The sequence below is a fragment of the Thalassophryne amazonica genome, chromosome 19, assembly GCF_902500255.1.
Source record: "Thalassophryne amazonica chromosome 19, fThaAma1.1, whole genome shotgun sequence".
Taxonomy (NCBI): Eukaryota; Metazoa; Chordata; class Actinopteri; order Batrachoidiformes; family Batrachoididae; genus Thalassophryne; species Thalassophryne amazonica.
This window is the reverse complement of record NC_047121.1, coordinates 55,541,324-55,567,667: the sequence shown is the minus strand read 5'-3', so window position 1 is coordinate 55,567,667 and position 26,344 is coordinate 55,541,324. Positions and strand designations below refer to the sequence as shown.

The window sequence follows — 26,344 nt, the reverse complement described above, 5'->3', positions numbered from 1 at the left end:
GACAGTCTCAGTCACAAAGTCCAATTTACCACTCAGTCCACCACAGTCTGTATAAAATTTCAGAAAAAAATTCATGAGACTGTTTTCCAGAAAATCTCCAGACACTGCACCTCACAGCGTCTGTGTCTGTCTCACTGCATTTCACAGGGTGCCCCTGCCTAGGCTTTAACCTAGGAAAAACAAAGCCTAGCCCGTGGGTCAAAGATACTCACATTTCTATTTCTCAACTGAAATATTTGACATAAACAAACACTGTGATCAGAACTCAAAGTGATTCCATCACATCTCCTCTGTGCTTCAATCAATCAGCTGTTGTCAATAGAAGAAGCAGCCACAGTCAGCAGTTGACGTTTGTTTTATTGGCCTAAGATTGTCTGGACATAATGTGACGTCTTCCGGTGCTTAACAATGTTGATCGTACATTTATTTGTGATGTGTGCAGCACAGAGTATAAATGTGTTTTTACTCAATAAAAACAAAACAAAACTTTACAATCAGCCTTCAGGACATTTTCTTTTTTGGAGTCAGAAAAGTGACCTTTGAAATGAACAGAGGACACTTGGAGAAACAGAAAAACGTGTTTGGGTTTGTGATGTGACCTCTGACCTCGTTCGCCGGCACGTCCACGTGTGATTACCAAAGCGATTGTGTTCTCAGCTATAGTACAATGCATACAGGATGTTCTTTTTCTGTTTGTTTTTTTTTTACACTGAAACATCAGTTACATCTGCCAGGTTCAAATATTTAACCCCAATAACAAAATATGTATCAGAACAATAACAAATTTACCAACAATAAAAGCGTTTGTTCTAATAGCCAAAGTCCTTTTTGTTTCTATGCTTCAGTGAGACTGAACATCCAACAGTCAGTTTGGACAGTGATGGACAGACAGAGCACAAGTGCTGAGGAAAAAAGTCACTGACGAGAATCGATTCATTGATTCCATGGAATTGATTGGCTGGTGCAATGCTGCCTCCAGGTGGCCTGAAACGTACACTGCAGGTGTCTGCTGCTCTTGTCCTATTGCACAATTCATCTTCCAAAACAAACAAACAAACAAACAAACAAAGCTCAAGCTGCTGTACAGTGTCACAGTTTAAATAAATAGTCTTCACTGACAAAATGTAGCCGTTATAAAAACCAAAAACATCCACCCCGTGATCGGATCAGCACCAAAATCTGGCGGCAGCTTTGGCTGAGAAAGTAAACAAAAACACGTGGATCCAACACAAACAGTATTAAATATTTGTAATAAAACGAGCTTTCAAGTCCCAAAACCCACATTTTTTTTTATATGGCCCAGAAAGTTGAACATATATAGATATTTTGTTTTATGTTGATATTTAAAAAAAAAAAGAGAAAAAAAAATCTGTCATTTTCCATAAATAAAAATAGAAAAGCACACAAAGAACTTTAGTTGCTGCTGTGTGAGTCCTGCTGTCATAACTTCCCTAAGTGAAAGAGGACTTGGCAAATAATGGAAACCACTCCATAGTTGAGCACCGAGGAGATGGAAATGTCTAACAATCTGCTTTCGTACAGCACAAACTCTGTCTTGTTCTCCTCCACTTTGGCCAGAGCCAGCAGGCCTTTGGCCGCTCTGCACAGCATGTTGACGCTCGGCGGGTCCATAGGTGGGTGCCCCATGTGGAGCAAACTGTGAGGGTTCTGCTGGTACTGCGCCATGCTGACGCCGTCCTCCAAGAAGCCCACCAGGTTGCCCACGCTGCCCTTCTGCATGGCGATGGCGCGAGCTGCCGTGGGGTCTCCTTGTGCCAGGTGGGCGAGGACAGCCACCGCCATCTCCCTGTATACCTGGTGCTTCCTCTGGCCCACATAGCGGACCAGGATGCCGAAAAGTTTCTCCTGTCTGCTGAAGGGTGGAGTAGCCAGCAGGAGGTCCACGTTGCCATCCTGGATGCTGAGCTTGCACAGGCACTCCAGCACCAGCCTCTGCGGGGTCAGCTGGGAGTGTGGCGCTGCCAAAGGAAACGGGTCCTGGGCTTCGGCCGATGGGCAAACCATCCAGTGAAGAAGGCCGTCCAGGATGGGGAGGCAGATGGTGTCTGGGTAGGTGGAGAGGTCCAGCTGACCGGAGACATTTGCCAGAGTGACGAAGGCGTTCTCCCTGAGCACACTCAGACACTCCCACCACCACTCCTCCTTCATGCACCACAGCTCCTGCTCTTGCTGCTTGTCCCTCTGGACATTAGGGGCTGACCTGTTTCTCTCCGGGTGCTGGTGATGCAGCAGAAGGAGTCTGCCCAGGAGAAGAACCAGAGCAGGGTGGTGGGACATTTCTGAGTCATTCCCGGGAATAAAGGACAGGCTGCGGACAATGTTGGAGATGCAGAGGCACCGCTTGGCTAGGGAATCCTGCCAGGGAGCCATGGTGGAGAGCGGTGCCTCGTCCAGGCACCGGGGCTCGTCCTCCAGCAGGGTGATGTGGTCTTCTTTCCCGTCCGGGTGGACCCTGAAGGGATAGGATGGCAAGGAGCGTGCAGGGTGGGCGTAAGAGAGGGCGTCGACCCTGGCACACAGAACATCATCAATAGTAGCAGTGAGGTGTTTCCTTGGGTGTTTCTCTTCCTTCTCATCCTGCTTGTCTTCTGGCTGGTTGTCTTTTATCATTTTGTCCTCCGTCCTGGAAAGCGGGTCGATCCGGGGTTCAAAGTGCATCTGGATGTGAGCAGTGCAGTCGCCTCCTCCGGCCTGCCACTGCAGCAGCCCGCTGGCGAACTCTGTGACATAACCAAGGCGCTCCATCATGTCTTCAATCAGGTCGTCCTTGTGGACAAACTTAATGGGGACTTTGTCGTATTTGCTGGCTTGTTGAGGCCTCGGCTCCACCTCAGCAACAGGTTGGTCAACACACTCCTCCTTAACCTCCGTCCTTTCTTCCTCTTTCTGCCCGCCTTCACCCTTGTCCTCGTTTTTTATCACCGTCTCTTCATTCAGCTCCACCGGTGTCGGTTCTTCCTCCGTATCAGCCCCGGCTCGCTCCACCAGCAGCTCTGTCTCTGGCGGCGACTCACCTTCTGGCTGAACTGTGCCATCTGTTTTCGGACAGGGTGCCGATTCTTCTTCATGTCCGGAGACAGCTTCCAAAAGGTTTTTCTGAGCCACCGTTCCCACCTCAAACTCTTCCAGAATACCAAAGATCTCGATCAGACAGCGGCGGAAGTATTCCACGATCAGCTCCAAGAAGCCAGGCAGCTGGTGAGACAGACGTGAGAGTCAAAACCAGACTGGACCTTCTCATCAAGCCAGAAAACCCACAGGAGACAACACAACATATCCTCTTTACACACAAACAAATGACTCATTGGATGAACTCAATTCAATTATGGGCAGGATTTCTATATAATAAATATATGTAGTCCCAAATAAATTAAATTAAATTATCTTGCATGGATGTGCTTTATCTGAGTTGGGGCTACATATATTTATTATATGGAAATCCTGCCCATAATTGAAATGAGTTTATCCAATGCATCAGTTTTTTGAGTGGAAAGTGTGGGGCAGGTAGCTCAGTGGGTTAAGGGGCTGGGCTTTTAATGTGCAGGCCTGGGTTCAATTCTCGGTCAGGCTAACGTGTCTGTGTCCTTGAAAAGACACTTCATCTGCATCGTCCAAGTCCACCCATTTGTAAACAGGTGGACTGGGAAAGTCATCGAAGTGACAATCTGATGGCTGTAAGTCCATATTGTGATGTACAGCTGCTTATTTATGTATTACAACATTCAGCTGTTTACTTCAGTGATTTATTTAGTTATTACAGTTATTTACTTATTACAATAACTATTTATTTATTTATTAACATTGTTAGCTGCTGTAATAATTGTAGAAACTGCACGAAACATTTGCAATAATGTTTTGATAAAAATATTACTGTTTGTTAAATGTGAAGTGTTCAAATATTACATGTGGCATTTTGCTTTGATTTCATTATGCATGTCTGTCAGGGACAGCAACAGACTGGACAAATTTGTCAGGAAGTGCGTGTCAGTGATGGGGAGGGAGGCGGTTTCTGTGGGTGAACTGGTGGAGAGCAGGACGAGGTGTATTATGAACTCTATTATTAACAACAAATCTCATCCTGTACACGACACTGTGGTGCTCAGAAAAGCAACCACAGTGACAGACTCCTCTCCATGAGATGCAGGACTGAGAGGGATAGAAGATCATTTGTCCCGGCCGCCACGAGACTGTTTAGCGCCTCTTGTTAATCTATTTTTACTTCTTATGTGTTTTTATATTTGACTTATTTATTGGTATTTTATTGAATGGATGAATTGTGTATGTATGAATGCTCTCAGGCAAATGAATTTCCCCTTAAAGGGGATGAAATATTTATCTGTCTATCTATCTATTAAAGAAATGAATGAATTATGAAGTCACGAGCCCAATTTAAATAGCGTTGATTTCTCTGTAGCACATGAAAACAGAAAAACTGTTGCTGCTGATCCCATTACAATTACAGAACATTTTTAAACACCAGACTAAGTACAAGTTAATTGCTGTAGAAGTTGATTTATTTTGAAAGGTTTTCCTGTTATCAACTGAAATCTGCTTGAAAAGTTCTGTAGAACTGAAGCTCACTTACTGCTTATGGGATTATGATTATGAATAAATACTAGATATTTAGCAGCTTTTAATGTTTTAAGTTTTACCTGAGAGAGGTTAAAGGAAGCTACAGTGCTGTCGTCATAAAGCAAGATGTTGATGGTGTCCAGAGCCCATGTGCTCTCTGCCAGCAGGCCGGACTTCAACGACATCATCACACGCCATGCCTCCGGCGTTCCTGAAGTCAGAACATCATCAAACATCACAACAAAACAACAGAACAACATCAAAACAGCAAAACAACAACATCAAAACAATATCATCACACACCCGGTGTTCATGAAGTCAGAACAACACAAGAAAATAATCAAAACAACATCACAACAACAGAACAACAACATCAAAACAATATCACATCATCACATGCCACACTTCCAGCATACCTGAAGTCAAAACATAAAAAAAAAAAAAAACACATCATCAAAAGAACATCGCAACAACATCACATCTCCAGTGTTCCTGAAATCAAAACAATATTATAACAACATGATAGTGGAATAACAATGTTAAAACAACATCACATCATCACACGACACGCCTCCAGTGTTCCTGAAATCAAAACATCAAAACAATATTATAACAACATGACAACAGAACAACAACGTTAAAACAACATCAAAACATCATGACACACCACATGGTGTTCCTGAAGTCAAAAGAAGATCAAAACATCATGAAAACATTAGTAAGAACATGACAACAACAGAACAACAATATCTAAACATCACATCATCACACACCACGTCTCCAGCATTGCTGGAGTCAAAACATCATAACAACATCAAAATATCACACCATCAAAACATCATTAAACGCCACACGTCCAGCATTCCTGCCATAAAAACAACATCGCACCAATATAACAATAGCAGAACAACAGTATCACTACATCACAACAATATCCACTGACGGCGATCTGACTGATGGAATGAATGATGAGCACATTAATATTGGTGTTACTACATAAGAATAATTCAAAATTGATAAATAATTCACAGTGATTATGAAGACAAAGCATTTTCTTAAATTAACCATTATTCAGTTTCCCCATAATTTGTGTGATGATTCACTTTGTTCAATTTATTTCATTTATATAGCGCCAAATCACAACGCTGCCTCAGAGCACTTCACACGAGTAAGGTCTAACCGTACCAACCCCTAGCGCAAGCACACAGGCAAGAGTGGTAAGAAAAAAAACCTCCCTCTGGTGATAATGAGGAAGAAACCTCAAGCAGACCAGACTCAGAGGGGTGACCCACTGCTTAGGGCCATCATAACAATTACAAGGTTTTTACAAAATAATCTGTTTATTTATTTAGTTATTTTAAACTTGCACACGGTGAAAGCCAAACATGCTGTTGACAAAAAGACTGTCTCCTGCGTCTCACCCGTGTCTTTGGAGTTCAGCTTGCGTCGAGGCTTCAGGATGGGAATGGTGGCCTCCACTGATCCTGGAGGGTAGTTGAGGTCCCTCCTCAGGTTGAGCGGAAAGTGACCCAGCGGCCCCGTGCCCTGTGAGCCCAACATGGGCATCCCAGGTTTAGGCATCTTCATGGCTGATATGAAGGGTGCTTTGCTTGGTGACATTCGGGACTCCATGGAGCGCTGGAAGGCTCCTGGGCTGGGTGCTCTGGGCAGGTGGTTTGCCATGGAGTTGGAATAGGATGAAGGGGGTTGGCGTGAAGAGAGGGGAGGGAGGGCGCCGGAGGATGACATGTAGGGTGACTGCCGATGCCACTGGTCCTGCCCGGGCCTGCCATCCATGTCGTACGGTGGCATCTGTGAAGTCGGTCCCTGTCGGTTGGGGTAAGGATAACCAAGTTCTGTCCTAGATGGCCACATGTTTGGGCTGTCAGCAGCGTTGTTATGCGTGGGGGCACCTCCCATCATGCTGTGGTGGTTCTGCCCTGCAGGGCCCATGCGGTCACGAGGGTAAGAGTAGGGGAACTGTCCCTGGATAGGTCTGCGCTCAGGGCCTGAGTACCCTCCACCGTAGTGGTTGTACACGTCTGGCTGCTGGGTGGTGTACTGCATGGCGTACATGTCACTCTCGTGCCTCTTTGGAGGGGGGCCGTACATACCGTCCATGGGTCGCTTGTACGCCTGCTGGGGCAAAGGTGCAGATGGTTAACGGTGATCAGGAGAGACGTACGAGCTGTACTCACTTCATAAAGAGGTCCACGTGTGTGCATGTTTCTAAAAATTCCAACTGCAACCAAGGATTCAAAAAACATTAATACTACCAATTTCAATAAAATATCTAATTTCATCACAAATAAAAAAAATATCATAAATAACTCACCTGACTGTGTCCATTTTTTTGTCCTTTTCTCATTCATTAAATGTATTCCATGTAATTTAATTTAATATCAGGTGGGCGTTTCACCAACTTTCTTCAAAAAAGGAGGTGGACTGATGTTTGGCCCTGGGCCTTCCAACGGGCAAATGGGGCATAATAATAATAATAATAATAATAATAATAATAATAAGAAGAAGAAGAAGAAGACGACAAATTAAGAATAACTCAACCTTTTCATTGGCTTCCTTGCTTGTTCAGCCTGTTGGTCTATTTTGTCATAATTGTGGTGAAATGTGATTGTGAGTATAAGTCAATTTCTTTTTCTTTTTTTTAAAATTGTTTGTGAGGTCCGATGACTGAAATGCGACTTAAATACTGAAAAATCACAAATTGTTATTTATAATAGTACTTATAATAGCTTTTTATATCAGACTTTCTCATGTATCAAAGCACTAAACAAAATAAATTCCATTAATAAAAGAATAGATGGCATTTAGGAAAGTACACTAGAGCAATGCACAAAAAAATTCAAATTAAAGAGCTGATAAAACAAAAAAAGGTGCGATTTACACTCCAGAAAATATGGTATATAATAAATACAGTAAAAGTAGCACTTCATAGAGTGCATATTTCTACCAAAGCCCAAAATATCCTGTCTGAGTTCTTTCGTCGTCCCATTTCACTCTGGGTCACCACAGCAGATTTGATATGGAACTGCATGTTGATTTGGCACAAACTTTACACCAGATGCCCTTCCTGGCGCAACTCCACATGGGCACAGGTGATCTTATCATGCCACCCAATGATTATAATAATAATAATAATAATAATAATAATAATAATATCTTTTAAAATGCCTTTGCTCCACCCTGTAATCTTGATCAATCCCTCAAAATAAGGGTTTGTCTTCCACATGAGAGCCATAAATCCTTTCACCAAATTTTGTCAATATCTGTTAATTTAGTACAACTGCAACCTCTTTGATTGGGCCAATAAATATCCAACCATTAAATAACTAAATGAAAACACAGAATTTGTTCCTTTGGTTCATATTGTTTAAATAATTCTCAGCATTTCACAAATTAACTGAACCATGAATGTTTCATATTCCGATAGAATTTGAGATATTTGCCGCTTAAAATTTAAAGTGACGTTTTAGACTCCGAGTTAAACCTCGTACCTTCCAGATGTGTAAATGGTGGATAAACGCTGATTTAGATGAGCGGGTCTCACCTGTTGCTGTGGGTACATCCCTAATGGATGCATCCCATAAGGCATGCTGGGATACTGCTGACTGTAACCGTCATGTCTGGAACACAGGAAAGACGTTGGAAAAACAAGCGGATCAGAAACAAAAGCAGCTTTTGAAGAATGAAGCGTAAAGCTACATAAAGACGGTGCATGGGGCGCTGACCTCTGCTGTGACGGGTATCTGCTGGGAGAGTACATGCTGCCCTCACTGTTGGAAGGTCCCAGGTTGTTCTGGCTCCCTGGGGGACCCATGCTCCCCTCCATCCCCATCACGTGGTCTGGTCTAAGGGATCAAACAACAGGTATGATTTCTTGGACATATGTCTTGCATATAGTAGCAGACCTTTTAAGTAAAGAGCCTCAAATATCTGACAAGAAGCGTAACGATAAACCTTCTATTACAGTCAAAAGATAAATTCCTGAATATTTCAGATTCACTGTCACTGAATGACAGTATTATCATATAGCAACTTCAATATGTCTGATTCTTGTAGACAACAACTACATTCTAATCCAATCATTACTGAGTTGTGCAACCCCTGTGCCTGCTGCCCATCGTATGAAGCCTCAGGTAAAGTCTCAGTCCTGTGACCGAGCGCAGCAAGAATGGGACTGAGCATAACAACGTGAGTGTAGCAACAATGTGGCTGAATACAGTACAGATGACGTAGGTGCGTATAGTAAGCAACAAGGTGATAGTGCACAGCAACAATGACTAAGAGCAACAAGGATTTGACTGAGCAGAGCAACAATTTGACTGAGTGCAGCAACGTGAGTATAGTAAAAATGTGACTATGCACAGCAACAATGACTGAGCGCAACAAGGATGTGACTGAGCGGAGAAACAATGTGACTGAGCATAGCAACGTGACTGAGCATACCAACAATATGACTGAGATTAGCAACACTGAGATTAGCAACAATGTGACTGAGCATAGCAACAATGTGAGTATAACAACAATGTGAGTACAGTAACAATGTGACTGCCCATAGCAACAATCAATTCAATTTCAATTTATTGTCATTTATATAGCACCAAATCACAACAGAGTTGCCTCAAGGCACTTCACACAAGTAAGGTCTAACTTTACTAACCCCCAGAGCAGCAGTGGTAAGAAAAAACTGCCTCTGAGGAAGAAACCTCAAGCAGACCAGACTCAAAGGGGTGACCCTCTGCTTGGGCCATGCTACAGACACAAATTACAGAACAATTCACAAAACGAATATACAGGTTATGCTGTTGGTGCACAGGACAGGAGGGTCTCTAGCACAAATACAACTGCCATCTCTGGATGGAGCTGCACCTTAAACAGAGAGAACAAAACAGAATCAGGCACCAGAAAGACAAGAAATACTGTATAATTTGCTAGCATTAAACAAGAAAAACAGGAAATACTAAGGTGATCGCCGCCACTAGCCCTAAGCTTCACTAAAAGACCCAGAATTTAGGTAAAGTTGAGGCTGCGGCCCGCTCCGCTTCCTAATAAAATGAATTAAAAGAGTAAAAAGTGTAGAACTATACTATGCCAGTATGCTAGCCATACGAAAGGGAAAATAAGTGCGTCATAAGTCTGGACTTGAAAGACTTGATGCAGGGTGATCATTCCACAGAACAGGAGCACAATAACAGAAAGCTCTATGACCTGCAGATTATAGCAACAAAGTGAGTATAGCAACAATGTGACTGACCATAGCAACAAAGTGAGTATAGTAACAATGCGACTGACCATAGCAACAAAGTGTGTATAGCAACAATGTGGCTGACCATAGCAACAAAGTGAGTATAGTAACAATGTGACTGAACATAGCAACAATGTGAGTATAGTAACAATGTGACTGACCATAGCAACAAAGTGTGTATAGTAACAATGTGACTGACCATAGCAACAAAGTGTGTATAGCAACAATGTGACTGACCATAGCAACAATGTGAGCATAGCAACAATGTGACTGAGCATAGCAACAATGTGACTGACCATAGCAACAATCTGAGTATAGCAACAATGTGACTGAGCATAGCAACAATGTGACTGAGCATAGCAACAAGTGAGTATAGCACTATAGGTGTTCCTCAACACTGAGGGACCTACGTGCCGGATCATGGGCAGACAAAATATTGCAGCTGATATTCCCTCCAAATGCAAATACTTAAGGAGCAGGACTCACAGCTCTTGTTTAGAATACACAGATACAATAAGAACACAATACTCCAATATTTTAAGTATAATTCGTGTATCTTGTGCCCACCTTCTGTCATAAGCCGGCCCGTACGGGTACTGGGACCGCTGGTTCATGTTCAAAGCTGCAGGGGGTCGACAGTACATGTCCTGCATGGTCCCGCTGGACATCTGTCCTGGTATGTAGGGATCAGCTCCCGCCACTGTCAAGGAACAGGAGACAAATACATCTCAGATTGTTCTGTTTCAATAAAGAATATGGGTCATTTTAACAGGAAAAACATGGTTCAATGATCATTCTGGAAAAATTCAAAGGAGCCACAGTACATGAAGAGTTAAACCTTCTGTTAGCCACCAGGTGGCAGCATTCCTCCATGAATGTCCACCACTTCCCACGGTGGAAGCCATTGTCGTTCTGCAGCACACACATTCATTCATGCTCCATCCTCCGCGGCCATCAGCATTTCTAAAACTACTGTTTATTCCTCAAAGCAAACAACGTGAGTCGGTCCAGACAGATGCTGCTCAGCAGGATGGACGGGATGAAAGGAAGCAGTGAGAAGGATGAAGAGCGATGAAGGAAATTTGGGTGAGGAAAAAGGTGAAGCTGTCAGAGAAGATAGTTTGTCCAAGAAAGGGAGGGATAACCAGTCCTGGTGTTTCATGGTTAAAGTACTAAAACATCTCGAGACAGATCCACATCTGTAGTATTTCAGGAACCCGCTTCATGACATCAGCATAGCTTTATGACATCTGTATACTATGATACATTAAGACCTATGGAAGCAAAAGTGCCACAACAACATGCTAACACCTAAACCGTGAGCACTTTTAAAAAATATTATCACCTGAAAATACTTTGCATGTTGCTCTTCATACAGTATTCTGCATCAGATTAGCACGAGCTGGAACAGCAGCACTGCTTGTTTTTTGTGGAGAAATTCAGACCTGACTGATATTTACATAAGTGTGATTGCTAATTGTTAGCTCCAACAAATTAGCATGGATGCACCAGATGATAGCGCGATGCTACATTTGCAGATTTGCATGTCCATGTCTGAGTGTCGGTGCCATTATTTTACAACTGGTTGGCAAATGTCATCATTTTTGAAAATTATATTCCAAAGGACAACTTATTTGCCAGGTTATATGAAAATCAGTTCACAGGGAGGTTGGTGACACAAATGGCTAGTATGACTCCAAAAAAGAAGGTCCCTGGTTCAAGGCCACTTGTGTCCAATCAATTCCTTGTCTATCTGGAGTTGTGTCAGGAGGGGCATCTGATGTAAAACGTGTGCTGAACCACCATGTGGATCCATTCCGGATCCTCTGTGGTGACTGTGAGTAAAAGCTGAAGAAGCCAGAAGAAATAAGATGTAGAAATTGGTTAATCAGTTTTTCAATAATCAGGGATGTGGTAGATATATCAGTAGCATTCAGTAGCAAGAAGGTCGTGGTCTCGAAGTCATCAGTGCCCTCGTATATCTGTAGCTGTATCAGGAAGGGCATCTGGCATAATCAACGTAAGACAACAACTAAAAGCAGGAGAAGAAAAAGAAAGAAGAAGAGGGGCAAAGTGGTTCATCAGTTTTTCTATGATCCTTCTAGAAATCCAACATGGTGGCACGACACTCTTGCTCTTGAAGCCACCCCTGCCCTAAATCCAAAGGTACATCCATCAGAAGAGTTGTGCCAAGTCATCATGTGGCTTCACACTGGATTCGCTGTGGTGACCCGAAGTAAAAACAGAAGTCAAAAGACTCTTTTAAAAAATCCATGAACTCTGATGCACCACATCAATTCAATTACTCACCAACATAGATAAGATTATCTTCCTGTACAGCACCTGGACTTTCCATGACCACCCCATCCATAAAGCTCTGGAACTGCCACTGGATCTGGCATGGTTCGAACTAGGCCAATGATTCCCAATCCTGGTACTGCACATTGTCCATTTCTTCTTGCCCTGTGGGTGTTCCTTTGTTTAAGCAACTATTGATTGGCTGAACCTACCTGACTGAGCTGATCTGCTCTGAGTAGATGAGGGACACATGCAAAATGTGTCGTACGTTGGGTCCCGAGGACCAGGATTGGGAAACACTGAACTAGGCTGAATGAAATTTGGAGAAAATCTGATTAATGTCTGGGTTTATTCTTTGTTGGTTTACCCATTAAACCTCTAACGTGAATAACTTAAACTGAACAATATTTAAACTCATTTCTCTGCGACAGAAGGGGTTTTGGGGAAACAGGTTCAGGGTTCTGAGTTTTGGTCAAAGGAGTTCTTCCAGTCTGCATCCACTCACTTTTTCTCATGCCAGCAAAGGGGTCCTTGGCATCGTACTGCATCCTCATCATCATGTCGGACATACTGAGGCCCTGCTGGTAAGAAGCCGAGGGGGGCAGTGAAGCCCCTCGCTTCTGGAACGCCGGGTCGTTCACCTCAGAGAAGGGGTCCTGCACACTCACACTGTTCCTAGATGAGACGAGGGGCGGGGTGGGGGGGAGGGTGGAGAAAGGATGGCGGCAGCACATGAGAAACTAGAACGGCACTAACAGACACCAGTAAGAACAAATCATGATCATTATCTCCACCACGGACAGAGATAGAGAGACAGAATTCCCTTTTCTCCGCTCACCTTTGTGAGACTGCAAAGATCCAAGATCTATGCGACATCATAAATGCAAAAAAAAAGCAAAGATTTTGAGCTGGATAGATCACTACCTAAATTTAATCAACTCTTTTCTAACCATCTCTCCAAAAAAATTCAAAGGATGATCACCTGACCTCCTCTCAGTTCTGGGAGGTAATCAACACCTGTGATATGATCCAGAACCTTTGATTACGAGTCAACAGCTGCATATTCCAAGGCTTTGGAAAAGCCGAGGCAGGGACCCCCATAAAATGCAGTGAGCGAATGAATGAGTGCATCCTGTTTGGACTGTTAGCACCAAAACTCAAAAACAACCATCACCACCATCTTGTATCTCACCAAATTAAAAGGACATATAATGAGGACAAATCTGTTACAAACTGATGAACTCTGATGCACCACATCAATTCAAAAAGCAACATTGCTTTTCCTATTCAATGTCGTGTGGACATGCCTGCCACCTGGTGGATGGTTAGTGGATGCAGGACTGATGCTGGATGAGGAGACACACAGAAATCCACAAAATCCAACAACTTTCCAGAAAGGAGTTGAACGTAGCTGAAGCAGACATGTTTTCCTTCGCTCCGTGTTGACAACAGGCACTAAAACTCACTATGTAAGTGTCTGCGCTCTGCTGGCGTGATGCTGACGCAGCGTCTGGGACTCTGCTCGCACCGTCTTGCTGCTGGGATGAGCTGTGATTGACAGCTGGAATGTACAACACAAACAGGAAGCTGGTACTGATCCGTACAAGCGGACCCACATCAGGCCCAAACGCTGATGCCTGGATCGGAATCAAGGCTTCAGCATACAGACCACAGCCTGCCTTTGAGTTGTTGCCATGGAAACAGGCTTTCAAGTGTCATAAAGGACACAGCCTCTGTGTGTGGACAAAAGTCAAAGTTGTTGATGGATTGTTACGTTTTTTTTTTCCCCCCCTCAGGGGTTTTTGGACTAGATCTGGATCTACAATATCCTGGACTTAGTTTATTTTCTGCCATACTGAGAGGGCATTTTGAGCCTTAATGCTACATTAATCATTTATGATTTATTCAGTAAAAACCTTCAAACTATCTCTGGTTCGGTCTTTTTTAAATATGAGGAGTTCTTTGTTCTGAATCGCTGTGAATATTTCGGTCTAAGGTTGATGTTTGTTTGTGTGGGTGTTTGTGTCACTCGCTGACTGCGGCTCGTAACCCGACGTCCCACCCAGTCCATTATTGCTAATTGCTCTCTGGGTTTTTATCTTTTAGTAGCTGCGGCTTTGTGTCAAACTGTCCACCGCCGGCCGTCTGGTTTGTAGTACCTGTTTGGGGGCAGCGGGGTGACTTGCCCCAGAGGGGTGGTGGCGGGCGTAGGCGGCTTCAGGTCCCCTGCCGTCTCGGTCGTGCAGCTGCTGCCAGAAGACTGAGGTGTCTGCGGACCCTGGAGGGAGCCGCCGGAATTTGCTGGAAGACACAACCAACCTGATTAGAGTTCAAACAATTCGAGCAAATCTGCTCTGCAGGTTTCAGCGCTGTTAACGCGGTTATCACGGCCTAATTCTTGCTTACACGGCCGAGCATCCTGAAAAGTCCCAGCTTGATACCTCCTCATTCCTTTGGAAAACCTTAGCCATTCCCAACATTACCGTATTTTCTGGATTGTAAGTCGTATCTGAAAAAAATGAATAATGACTGAAAAAAATGATTCCTGAAGAGGAAAAACTCATCTATAAATCACACCTTTTTTCTGTATTATCAGCTCTTTACCTGTTTATTGTGTATTGTTGAAGTGTATTTTTATTAATTGCCATTTATTCTTTTATTATTAGTTTGTTCTGTTTAGTGCTTTGATTCCTGGGAAAGTCCAATGTAAACAATCCTTATAATTAATAATGAATATACCAACGTACCACACTAGTAAAAAAAACCCTGCGTGTTATAGTCCAAAAACATACAGTAAGTACACCGGGGCACACTTTGAAATCCAAAATCTTTAATCACAATTTTGATTGACGGGACAGTAAGATGACTCATTTCCATATCTAAAATTTATCATGTTAAACTAAGTCAGATAAATGAGAAATAACACATAATTTAAAACCCACAGCCTGTTTAATTAGTTTTGATAACAATTTAAATACAATAATAAAATATTTTTTTGGTAATTTTAAACTTCATTGCAAAACTGAAAAATCACACAAAGATCAGTGGTTTGGGAAATGGGGGATTCTACATATTGTTTATCACAAGAGGAAGCAAGAATGCATTATTTCCATCGTGACATTTTGGGTCATCCCGTGAATTTTTGCAGAGCCGTGGCGTTGTTGACAGCTAAAGGATACTCTGACCACTCAGACTAGAGTCCGGGTTTTTAGCCGACTAGTCAGAGTGTCCGCCTCCCATCCTGGAGATTGTGAGTTTGCATCCCAAGGGGAGAAGGGGAGGAGTTACAGCAGAAACACAACACAGACAAATTCGAGTACAGCCGTGACACATCCTCCAACACCAACAGGAGGTTTTTGTTAAAGCTATACTGAAAGGTGCATTACATGGTCACATGGTACCAGCCTGACTTGGTACAACATCAAACTGTGTGCTTGATCACATCCGTAGGCAGCTGTGATCTTCACATGCTGGATGGTCACGGTTACAGACTGTGACCTTCCAGAATGCAGATCCATGAAAGTGAGAAACGGCCTTCAGGGGTTAAATCTGGATCTCAGGTTGAAGTTTGCTGACTCGGGAAGTGAGCCTCAGCAAAAAGAAAGAAAGAATAGAAGGAGTGTGAAGGGATTCAATGGGAAGACCATTGCAGGTCACAGCAAACTCATTTGTGCCTAAACTAAATAGACCCTTATCACTGAATCTCTGTGATATTGAAGTTGTTTATATGTTGTTTAAATGTGTGTTAGTGAAAACCCTATTTTGGCAGCCATCTTGGATAACTGTCTTGAGGCCAGTTTTTATTTTTGGGAACATCCTGATTGTGTTTTGGGGTCATCTAAGGAACCTAAAAGGTTTAGTCCTGGGGGGGGAGGGGGGTGTAAAGGTAGTGGTCGTAGCTCCCCTAGTATTTGTGCATTTTACAAAACAGTCATGGAACAGTGGAAGATATGGCAAATGTGGCTTAAAGGTTACAGATTCTTCTCAAGACTGGAGGGTCATAGGTACATTCCCTCAACCAGAAAGGTGCTGTCACTCAGGTCCTTGCACCCTACGTTGGCCCGGCTGTGCCACTGGGCACCTTACACTGTAGCACCCTGACATGAACGGGTGAATGTGAAGCGCTTCAGACAGAAAAACCCTACAGAGGTCAAGACTGTTCACCATTTATATACACTGCAAAATATGACCAGATATACAATATTTACCCAATTTCTCATCAAAATATGCAACTGATGCTTCATATGAGACAAAATCAGTTCTGTAACATTTTTAATAACTTTTAGTAACATGAAAACAAAGTATTTTTTTTTAGCTTGTAACAAGTTAAAAAAAAGACAATGGAACAAGTTAAAATTCACTTCAGATTTCTTACACGTTTCCCACGTCACATCTTTGTATTTACATTGTTTGTCTTTACATTGTGCTACATCTTTGTCAAGTTTGTTTAAACTTAGATGGCTCAAAACAAGATGTTTCCAAAATTCATTTTTTCCTCAAAATTATACACACAATACCCCATAATGACAATGTGAAAAAGTTGTTTTTTTTAATTCTTTTTAGATTTTTGAAAAACAAACAAACAAACAAAAAACAAAACAAAACAAAACAAAAACCGAAAAAAAAAAAATCACATGTACATAAGTATTCACAGTCTTTGCCATGAAGCTCAAAATTGAGCTCAGGTGCCTCCTGTTTCCACTGATCATCCTTGAGATGTTTCTACAACTTAATTGGAGTCCACCTGGGGTAAATTCAGTTGATTGGACATGATTTGGAAAGACACACACCTGTCTACATATAAGGTCCCACAGTTGACAGTCAGAGCACAAACCAAGCATGAAGTCAAAGGAATTGTCTGTAGACTTCAGAGACAGGACTGTCTCGAGGCACAAGGGTACAGAAGGGTACAGAAACATTTCTGCTGCTTTGAAGGTCCCAATGAGCACAGTGGCCTCCATCATCCATAAATGGAAGACATTCAGATCCACCAGGACTCTTCCTAGATCTGGCCACCCGTCTAAAATGAGCGATCGGGGAGAAGGACCTTAGTCAGGGAGGTGACCAAGAACCCGATGGTCACTCTGTCAGAGCTCCAACACTCCTCTGTGGAGAGAGAAGAACCTTCCAGAGGGACAACCATCTCTGCAGCAATCCACCAATCAGGCCTATATGGTAGAGTGGCCAGACGGAAGCCACTCCTTAGTAAAAGGCACATGGCAGCCCACCTGGAGTTTGACAAAAGACATCTGAAGGACTCTCAGACCAGGAGAAACAAAATTCTCTGGTCTGATGAGACAAAGATTGAACTCTCTGGTGTGAATGCCAGACGTCATGATTGGAGGAATCCAGGCACCATCAGTGAAGCATGGTGGTGGCAGCATCATGCTGTGGGGATGTTTTTCAGCAGCAGGAACTGAGAGACAAGTCAGGATTGAAGGAAAGATGAATGCAGCAATGTACAGAGACATCCTGGATGAAAACCTGCTCCAGAGCGCTCTTGACCTCAGACTGGGGCGACAGTTCATCTTTCAGCAGGACAATGACACTAAGCACACAGCCAAGATATCAAAGGAGTTGCTTCAGGACAACTCTGTGAATGTCCTTGAGTGGCCCAGCCAGAGCCCAGACCTGAATCCAATTGAACATCTCTGGAGAGATCTGAAAATGGCTGAGCACAGACGCTCCCCATCCAACCTGATGGAGCTTGAGAGGTGCTGCAAAGAGGAATGGACCAAACTGCCCAAAGATAGGTGCACCAAGCTTGTGGCATCATATTCAAGAAGACTTGAAGCTGTAATTGCTGCCAAAGATGCATCAACAAAGTATTGAGCAAAGGCTGTGAATACTAATGGACATGTGATTTCTTAGGGTTTTTTCTTTTTTCTTATAAAATGGAAAAAAAAAAACTTTTCCATGTTGTCATTATGGGGTGTTGTGAGTATAATTTTCAGGGGAAAAAAAAATTCATCCATTTGTAACTTAACAAAATGTGGAAAAAGTGAAGCGCTGTGAATACTTTCCGGATGACGCATACTACTTGAGTGATTGTGTCTTCTATTAAGTGCGTTCAGATATTCTGACTAGAAATTAGAAAGAAATTGTGTTTTGTGTGCAACAACCATGGTGCTATCACACAATTCAAATTAACTGAGGATAAAAATCAAAGAACTAGTTATTATCTCTGGAAAACAAGATGCTGAAGTTTGAGACGCTAATAAATATAAATACCTAAGAACACATCTGGACATAAATCTGTTTTTCTAACAACACTCTGGACGGAAAAATGTGTCTGAATGCCTTTATGATCGCTAAGTGCTTAATGTGCACCAATACCCCATCATTTACTCACCAACTAAACAATCAAATAAATGAACAAAAAACAAATAAAAACAAAGAATCCAAACTGTCAGAAGCAGGTTTGATGAAAAACGTGAAGCGTTCCAGCTAAACGCTAATAAAAATCAGCAAAGTATCCTAGCAATCATTTAGTGTAATAAGTGTTTTCTTCAGCTCCAGTGGCCTTTCCATGCACCGCACATTTTCACGTTTTAATCGTTAAAATTTTATGCTGAACCTGAATTATTCAGTGACACCTCCTGGTTCTACACGAGAGCAGAGAGCCGCAGAGGGCGATCCCTGCAAGTGAGAAGGGCCCGGCGTGCGACCGGCGAGCTTCAGGGATTTCCATGGATATTCCCTCCTCAGGCTCGTGCACATGCATGCGCGTGGACACAACGGTGGGGTGAGCCAAGGTTAAGAGGTTTGCAGACAGACAGATACATAATACAGAGCAGAGGAGAAGGGAGGGGGGGAGGCGAACTCAAGTGCCCTCTGCCCCACATTTAAAGGGAGAAAGGAGGGGGAGGAGGGGTGTGTGTGTGTGTGCGCGTTTGATTTGTGTAACAGCGGGTGACATAATCCAGAGGGCTGGTAATGGGCGGTGGGGGGGGGGCAGTCAGCTGAGCCGATTTTATGAATGAAAGGTGACGGCGAGGTCGACTTTGTTTACGTTCTCCGTTCCAGTCTTCATTAATCATGCTGCACACCCACGTTCTCCACGTGCACGCTCTCTGCCCCGCTGGACAAATTCCCCGAATGACATCATCGGGCTGTCAGTCTGTATGTGATGTGGGCGCAAGGTCACAAGGTCAGAAAGTAAATCAGCAGCACAGTGGCTCACGCACGCACACACATGCACACGCACACACAGGTGAGTTATTTTTAAGGGTTGGTGTCGTCTGTGAGAAGTGGACGTGACGTGGGCCTGTGCTGCTGTTCATTATTTTGTTTGGATTTATTTGTGCCTGTCCAACATTTTCCTACAGTAGAACCACAAATCAGGAAAAAGTTGGGACGATACGGAAAATGCAAAAACAGACACAGTGATTCTGACACTTCGATGTCTGTTTCATTGCAGACAGAATGAAGCCAACATACTTCATGTTTTGTGTGTCATTTTATTTGTTCATATGCATCCATTCCTGCATTTAAGCCCTACAACACAATACAAAAAAGGGGTCAGTTTATTATAAAGATTACATCATCACTTTTACAGCCAGTTTTCTTGAGACAAGCTGGGGGGATGAACACATGAACATTTATGAGTCACTGAATACAACCCCTGGCAATAATTATGGAATCACCGGCCTCGGAGGATGTTCATTCAGTTGTTTAATTTTGTAGAAAAAAAGCAGATCACAGACATGACATAAAACTAAAGTAATTTCAAATAGCAACTTTCTGGCTTTAAGAAACACTATAAGAAATCAGGAAAAATAATTGTGGCAGTCAGTAACGATTACTTTTTTAGACCAAGCAGAGGGAAAAAAAATATGGACTCACTCAATTCTGAGGAATAAATTATGGAATCACCCTGTAAATTTTCATCCCCAAAACTAACACCTGCAAATCAGATCTGCTCGTTAGTCTGCATCTAAAAAGGAGTGATCACACCTTGGAGAGCTGTTGCACCAAGTGGACTGACATGAATCATGGCTCCAACACGAGAGATGTCAATTGAAACAAAGGAGAGGATTATCAAACTCTTAAAAGAGGGTAAATCATCATGCAATGTTGCAAAAGATGTTGGTTGTTCATAGTCAGCTGTGTCTAAACTCTGGACCAAATACAAACAACATGGGAAGGTTGTTAAAGGCAAACATACTGGTAGACCAAGGAAGGATCAAAGCCTCAAGACAGAAACCTTAAAGCAATATGTCTCAAAAATCAAAAATGCAATGCAATGGGAGGAAACTGGAGTCAACGTCTGTGACCGAACTGTAAGAAACCGCCTAAAGGAAATGGGATTTACATACAGAAAAGCTAAACGAAAGCCATCATTAACACCTAAACAGTAAAAAACAAGGTTACAATGGGCTAAGGAAAAGCAATCATGTACTGTGGATGACTGGATGAAAGTCATATTCAGTGATGAATCTCGAATCTGCATTGGGCAAGGTGATGATGCTGGAACTTTTGTTTGGTGCCGTTCCAATGAGATTTATAAAGATGACTGCCTGAAGAGAACATGTAAATTTCCACAGTCATTGATGATATGGGGCTGCATATCAGGTAAAGGCACTGGGGAGATGGCTGTCATTACATCATCAATAAATGCACAAGTTTACGTTGATATTTTGGACAGTTTTCTTATCCCATCAATTGAAAGGATGTTTGGAGATGATGAAATCATTTTTCAGGATGATAATGCATCTTGCCATAGAGCAAAAACTGTGAAAACATTCCTTGCAAAAAGACACATATGGTCAATGTCATGGCCTGCAAACAGTCCGGATCTTAATCCAATTGAAAATCTTTGGTGGAAGTTGAAGAAAATGGCCCATGACAAGGCTCCAACCTGCAAAGCTGATCTGGCAATAGCAATCAGAGAAAGTTGGAGCCAGACTGATAAAGAGTACTGTTTGCCACTCATTAAGTCCATGCCTCAGAGACTGCAAGCTGTTATAAAAGCCAGAGGTGGTGCAACAAAATACTAGTGATGTGTTGGAGCGTTCTTTTGTTTTTCATGATTCCAGAATTTTTTCCTCAGAATTGAGTGATTCCATATTTTTTTCCCTCTGCTTGGTCTAAAAAAGTAACCATTACTGACTGCCACAATTTTTTTTTCCTGATTTCTTATAGTGTTTCTTAAAGCCAGAAAGTTGCCATTTGAAATGACTTTAGTTTTGTGTCATGTCTGTGATCTGCTTTTTTCTACAAAATTAAACAACTGAATGAACATCCTCCGAGGCCGGTGATTCCATAATTTTTGCCAGGGGTTGTATGTCTCAGACTTCATTTCCATCAATTGTTGAGAAATACAAACAGTTTGGCACTGTGTGGTAAATCGGTGTCAAGAATGCGCTTCTCAAAAACTGAATGAATGTGCTGGAAGGAGACGAGTGAGGGAAGCCACCAAGACATGCAGAGAGCTCTGAAAGAATCACAGGCTTCTGTGGATGTGAGTGAAGAAACTGCTCCCATTTTGACCTGGGATTGGCACGCTGATGTGGTTTTTCTAACAGCTGTGGCCCTACGAGAACAGGCTTCAGGCAGCCTTGAACCTGTTTCTGCTATTGTGCCGGAGAACAATAGGAACTACTCTGAAAACATCTGACAAAAATCGTGTTTGTTTTGAACCGAGTCAGCTAAATATCAACGGGATAAAGCAGGCCATACTTCACTCTCCTTTTTCTCATCTTTGTTTTTTTTTTGAAATAACAATAGTTTTGTACTGTGAAAAATTCAGTCTTTTCTGTGAAGGTATTTTCATACGACTCTATTTTACAGTACAATATAGAAGTATTTTCCTTGTTTATTTTTATGCAACAATAACACCAGATCAAATTCCTTGTATGTGCAAATTTACTTGGCAATAAATTTGATTGTGATTTTGATATTGTTACTATATTTTTTACAGGATGATTACGGCAACCACAGCTGTCGGTTTTTTGTTTCTGTAAAAACAACAGAATTTTTAAATAATTTTTTTAACAGTGTCTCTGCAGTGATGTTTCTTTTATACAATTGTTTAGTTGTTTCTTCTCTTAAATGGCAATAAATCTGTGAAAAAAAAGAAACTGCCAATGTTGGGAAAGTGTGACACGGACCCACAACAGGGGGCGCAAATGATCGGACAATGAAAGAGTCGAATATGAACACTTTACTGTTGTGAAAGAGCACAACAAAAACACAGAGTTTTACAGAATTTGAGCAAACAGTCAATCCACAAAGGTGACGTGTGGGCATGCTCGAGGATAGAAGATGTCTGTCCTGAGAAGAACCGGAACCACACGATTTCCTCCGCCACCGAACCTGGAGAATACTGGAGCTGCCAAGTTCCGAGTCCCCAGGTGGCCACCGTCTCCGAGTGTCGGATCTGGTACTGCTGGCGAGGAGAAAAAACAGTCATATGTGGGTGCGTGCACACCCAGTAACAACAATGGTGGGAATTCCACCTCCACCTCTAACACACACTCGTGCAGCTCCTGTCTAACCACTTATCTAGTTGGGGTGTGAAGCGAAGCCGTCGCTGATCACACCAAACGCCAATCTCTCAGATAGGGAACACCACAGGAAAGCGGCTGCAAAAAGAGTTCAGACTAAGACACAGTTAAGGCTGAGAATATTACCTTCACAGGTAGATGATATCTCGGCAACGAGGTGGAGATGACGTCCGGTTTTTATGGAGTGGAATGATGAAGTGTAGATGGATGACAGCTGTCATGAGATAATGAGTGACAGCTGTCACCCCCGGCTGTGTCCGTGGCGGCAGCGCCCTCTCGTGCCTGAAGCCCGCACTTCAGGCAAGGCACCCTCTGGTGGTGGGCCAACAGTACCTCCTCTTCTGGCGGCCCACACAACAGGACCCCCCCCCTCAACGGGCGCCTCCTGGCGCCCGACCAGGCTTGTCCGGGTGACGGCAGTAGAAATCGGCCAGGAGGGCCGGGTCCAGGATGAAGCTCCTCTTTACCCAGGTTCTTTGGGTCCATACCCCTCCCAGTCCACCAAATATTGGAACCCCCGGCCCATTCGACGGACGTCCAGGAGCCGGCGCACTGTCCAAGCCGGCTCCCCGTTGATGATCCAGGCAGGAGGCGGTGCCGGACCGGGAGCACAGAGGGGTGAGGTGAGGTGTGGTTTAATCCGGGAGACATGAAAAACAGGGTGGATCCGCAGTGAAGCCGGGAGTTGGAACTTCACTGCAGCAGGACTGAGGATTTTGATGATCTTGAAGGGTCCAATGAATCTGTCCATAAGTTTGGGTGAGTCCACCTGCAGGGGAATGTCCTTAGTAGATAACCACACCTCCTGCCCGGGCTGGTATGCAGGGCCCGGGGACCGCCGGCGGTCTGCATGGGTCTTAGCCCTTGTCCGGGCCTTTAATAAGGCAGAACGGGCGGTGCGCCACACCTGACGGCACCTCCACAGGTGGGCCTGGACCAAGGGCACACCGACCTCTCCCTCCACCACGGGAAACAACGGGGGCTGGTACCCCAGACACACCTCAAACGGGGAGAGGCCGGTGGCAGAAGACACCTGACTGTTGTGTGCATACTCGATCCAGGCTGGTTACTCCAGGCCGTCGGGTGTGCTGATGTCACACAGCGGAGGGTCTGTTCCAACTCTTGGTTGGCCCGTTCTGCCTGTCCGTTCGTCTGTGGGTGGTACCCGGACGAGAGGCTCACGGTGGCCCCCAGTTCCCTGCAGAAACTCCTCCAGACTTGAGAGGAAAACTGGGGACCACGATCCGAGACTATGTCAGCTGGTATCCCATGCAGACGAACGACGTGGTGGACCAGGAGGTCAGCAGTCTCCTGGGCCGTTGGGAGCTTCGGGAGGGCCACGAAGTGGGCCACCTTGGAGAACCGGTCCACTATCGTCAGGATGGTAGTCATGCCCTGGGATGGTGGGAGGCCCGTGACGAAATTCAGGCAGATATGGGACCAGGGGCGATGAGGCACCGGGAGCGGCTGGAGAAGTCCTTGGGTGCTCTTATGGTCTGCCTTGCCCCTGGCACAGGTGGTGCAGGCCTGGATATACTCCCGGACGTCGGCTTCCATAGACGCCCACCAGAAGCGCTGCCGGACAACTGCCACGGTCCTTCGCACCCCTGGATGACAGGAGAGCTTGGATCCGTGACAGAAATCCAAGACTGCAGCTCTGGCCTCTGGTGGGACGTACAGACGATTTTTTGGTCCAGTTCCGGGGTCCGGGTTCCGTGCCAGGGCCTCCCGGATGGTCTTCTCCACGTCCCAGGTGAGGGTGGCCACGATAGTGGACTCCGGAATGATGGGCTCCGGTGGATCTGACAGCTCAGTTTTGACTTCGTCTTCGTGTACCCGGGACAAGGCATCTGATCTTTGGTTCTTGGTCCCGGGGCGATAGGTGATCCGGAAGTCAAAACGCCCGAAGAACAGTGACCAGCGGGCTTGCCTGGGGTTCAGCCGCTTGGCGGTCCTGATATACTCCAAGTTCCGATGGTCAGTGAAAACCGTGAACGGCACAGACGCTCCCTCCAACAGGTGTCTCCACTCCTCAAGAGCCTCTTTCACCGCAAGGAGTACTCGGTTGCCGACGTCATAGTTCCGTTCAGCCGGGGTCAACCTGCGAGAAAAGTAGGCACACGGGTGAAGAACCTTATCGGTCTCTCCGCTCTGGGATAGCACGGCTCCTATCCCTGAGTCAGAGGCGTCCACTTCAACCACAAACTGGCGGCCAGGGTCGGGCTGCACCAGAACTGGTGCAGTCGAGAACCGTCGTTTCAACTCCCTGAACGCAGCTTCGCACCGATCCGACCAGGTGAAGGGGACTTTTGGAGAGGTCAGGGCTGTCAGGGGGCTAACTACCTGACTGTAGCCCTTAATGAAGCTCCTGTAGAAATTTGCAAAACCGAGGAACTGTTGCAGCTTCCTACGGCTTGTTGGTTGGGGCCAATCTCTCACCGCCGCAACCTTGGCCGGATCAGGGGCGACGGAGTTGGAGGAGATGATAAACCCCAGGAAGGACAAAGAGGTGCGGTGAAACTCACACTTCTCGCCCTTCACAAACAGCCGGTTCTCCAACAACCGCTGCAGGACCTGACGTACATGCTGGACATGAGTCTCAGGATCCGGAGAAAAGATAAGTATATCGTCCAGGTATACGAAGACGAATCGGTGCAGGAAGTCCCGCAAGACGTCATTAACCAAAGCTTGGAACGTCGCGGGGGCGTTAGTGAGGCCGAACGGCATGACCAGGTACTCAAAATGACCTAACGGGGTGTTAAATGCCGTCTTCCACTCGTCTCCCTTCCGGATCCGAACCAGGTGGTATGCATTTCTAAGATCCAACTTGGTGAAGATTTTGGCTCCATGCAGGGGCGTGAACACTGAATCTAACAGGGGCAACGGGTATCGATTGCGAACCGTAATCTCATTCAGCTCCTGTAATCAATGCATGGACGTAGTCCGCCGTCTTTCTTGCCCACAAAAAAGAAACCTGCACCCATTGGGGAGGTGGAATTCCGGATCAGCCCGGCAGCTAATGAGTCCTGGATGTAGGTCTCCATTGATTCGCGCTCAGGTCGTGAGAGATTGTACAGCCTTTGGACGGAAACTCAACGCCCGGAATCAAATCAATGGCACAATCATACTGACAGTGCGGGGGAAGGGTGAGCGCCAGATCCTTGCTGAAGACGTCAGCAAGATCGTGGTACTCAACCGGCACTGCCGTCAGATTGGGAGGGACTTTGACCTCCTCCTTAGCCTGTAAACCGGGAGGAACCGAGGATCCTAAACACACCCGATGGCAGGTTTCGCTCCACTGAACCACCACCCCAGACGGCCAATCAATCCGGGGATTGTGTTTCAACATCCAAGGGAAGCCCAAAATCACGCGGGAGGTAGCAGGAGTCACAAAAAACTCGATCTCCTCCCGATGATTTCCAGACACCACCAGAGTTACTGGTTGTGTCTTGTGCATGATTAAAGGGAGAAGGGTGCCATCTAGTGCCCTGCACCTGCAATGGCGAAGGGAGCGCCACCAGAGGGAGCCCTACCTCCCTAGCCCATCTGCTGTCTAGCAGATTCCCTTCTGACCCCGTGTCCACCAGTGCTGGGGCTTGAAGGGTTAAATCCCCGCTCAGGATTGTAACTGGGAGTCGTGTGGAAATATGTGTATGCCCCACGTGAATGTCTTGGCCCACCC

At 44.7% G+C, this 26,344-nt stretch overlaps 1 protein-coding gene across 1 annotated transcript in view; it reads right to left on the bottom strand.

The window, feature by feature from the left end:
* Nucleotides 1-341: 341 nt before the first annotated feature.
* arid1b (AT rich interactive domain 1B (SWI1-like)) overlaps nucleotides 342-26,344 on the bottom strand; it is a 417,017-nt gene continuing 391,014 nt past the window's right edge. The window contains exons 14-21 of the mRNA XM_034159361.1: nucleotides 14,314-14,455; nucleotides 12,660-12,829; nucleotides 10,424-10,556; nucleotides 8,340-8,459; nucleotides 8,159-8,234; nucleotides 6,015-6,729; nucleotides 4,674-4,804; nucleotides 342-3,216 (exon numbers count right to left, since the gene is read on the bottom strand). Of these exons, the coding sequence (XP_034015252.1) occupies nucleotides 1,441-3,216; nucleotides 4,674-4,804; nucleotides 6,015-6,729; nucleotides 8,159-8,234; nucleotides 8,340-8,459; nucleotides 10,424-10,556; nucleotides 12,660-12,829; nucleotides 14,314-14,455 (3,263 nt within the window). The 3' untranslated portion in view covers nucleotides 342-1,440. The remainder of the gene's footprint in view (nucleotides 3,217-4,673; nucleotides 4,805-6,014; nucleotides 6,730-8,158; nucleotides 8,235-8,339; nucleotides 8,460-10,423; nucleotides 10,557-12,659; nucleotides 12,830-14,313; nucleotides 14,456-26,344) is intronic.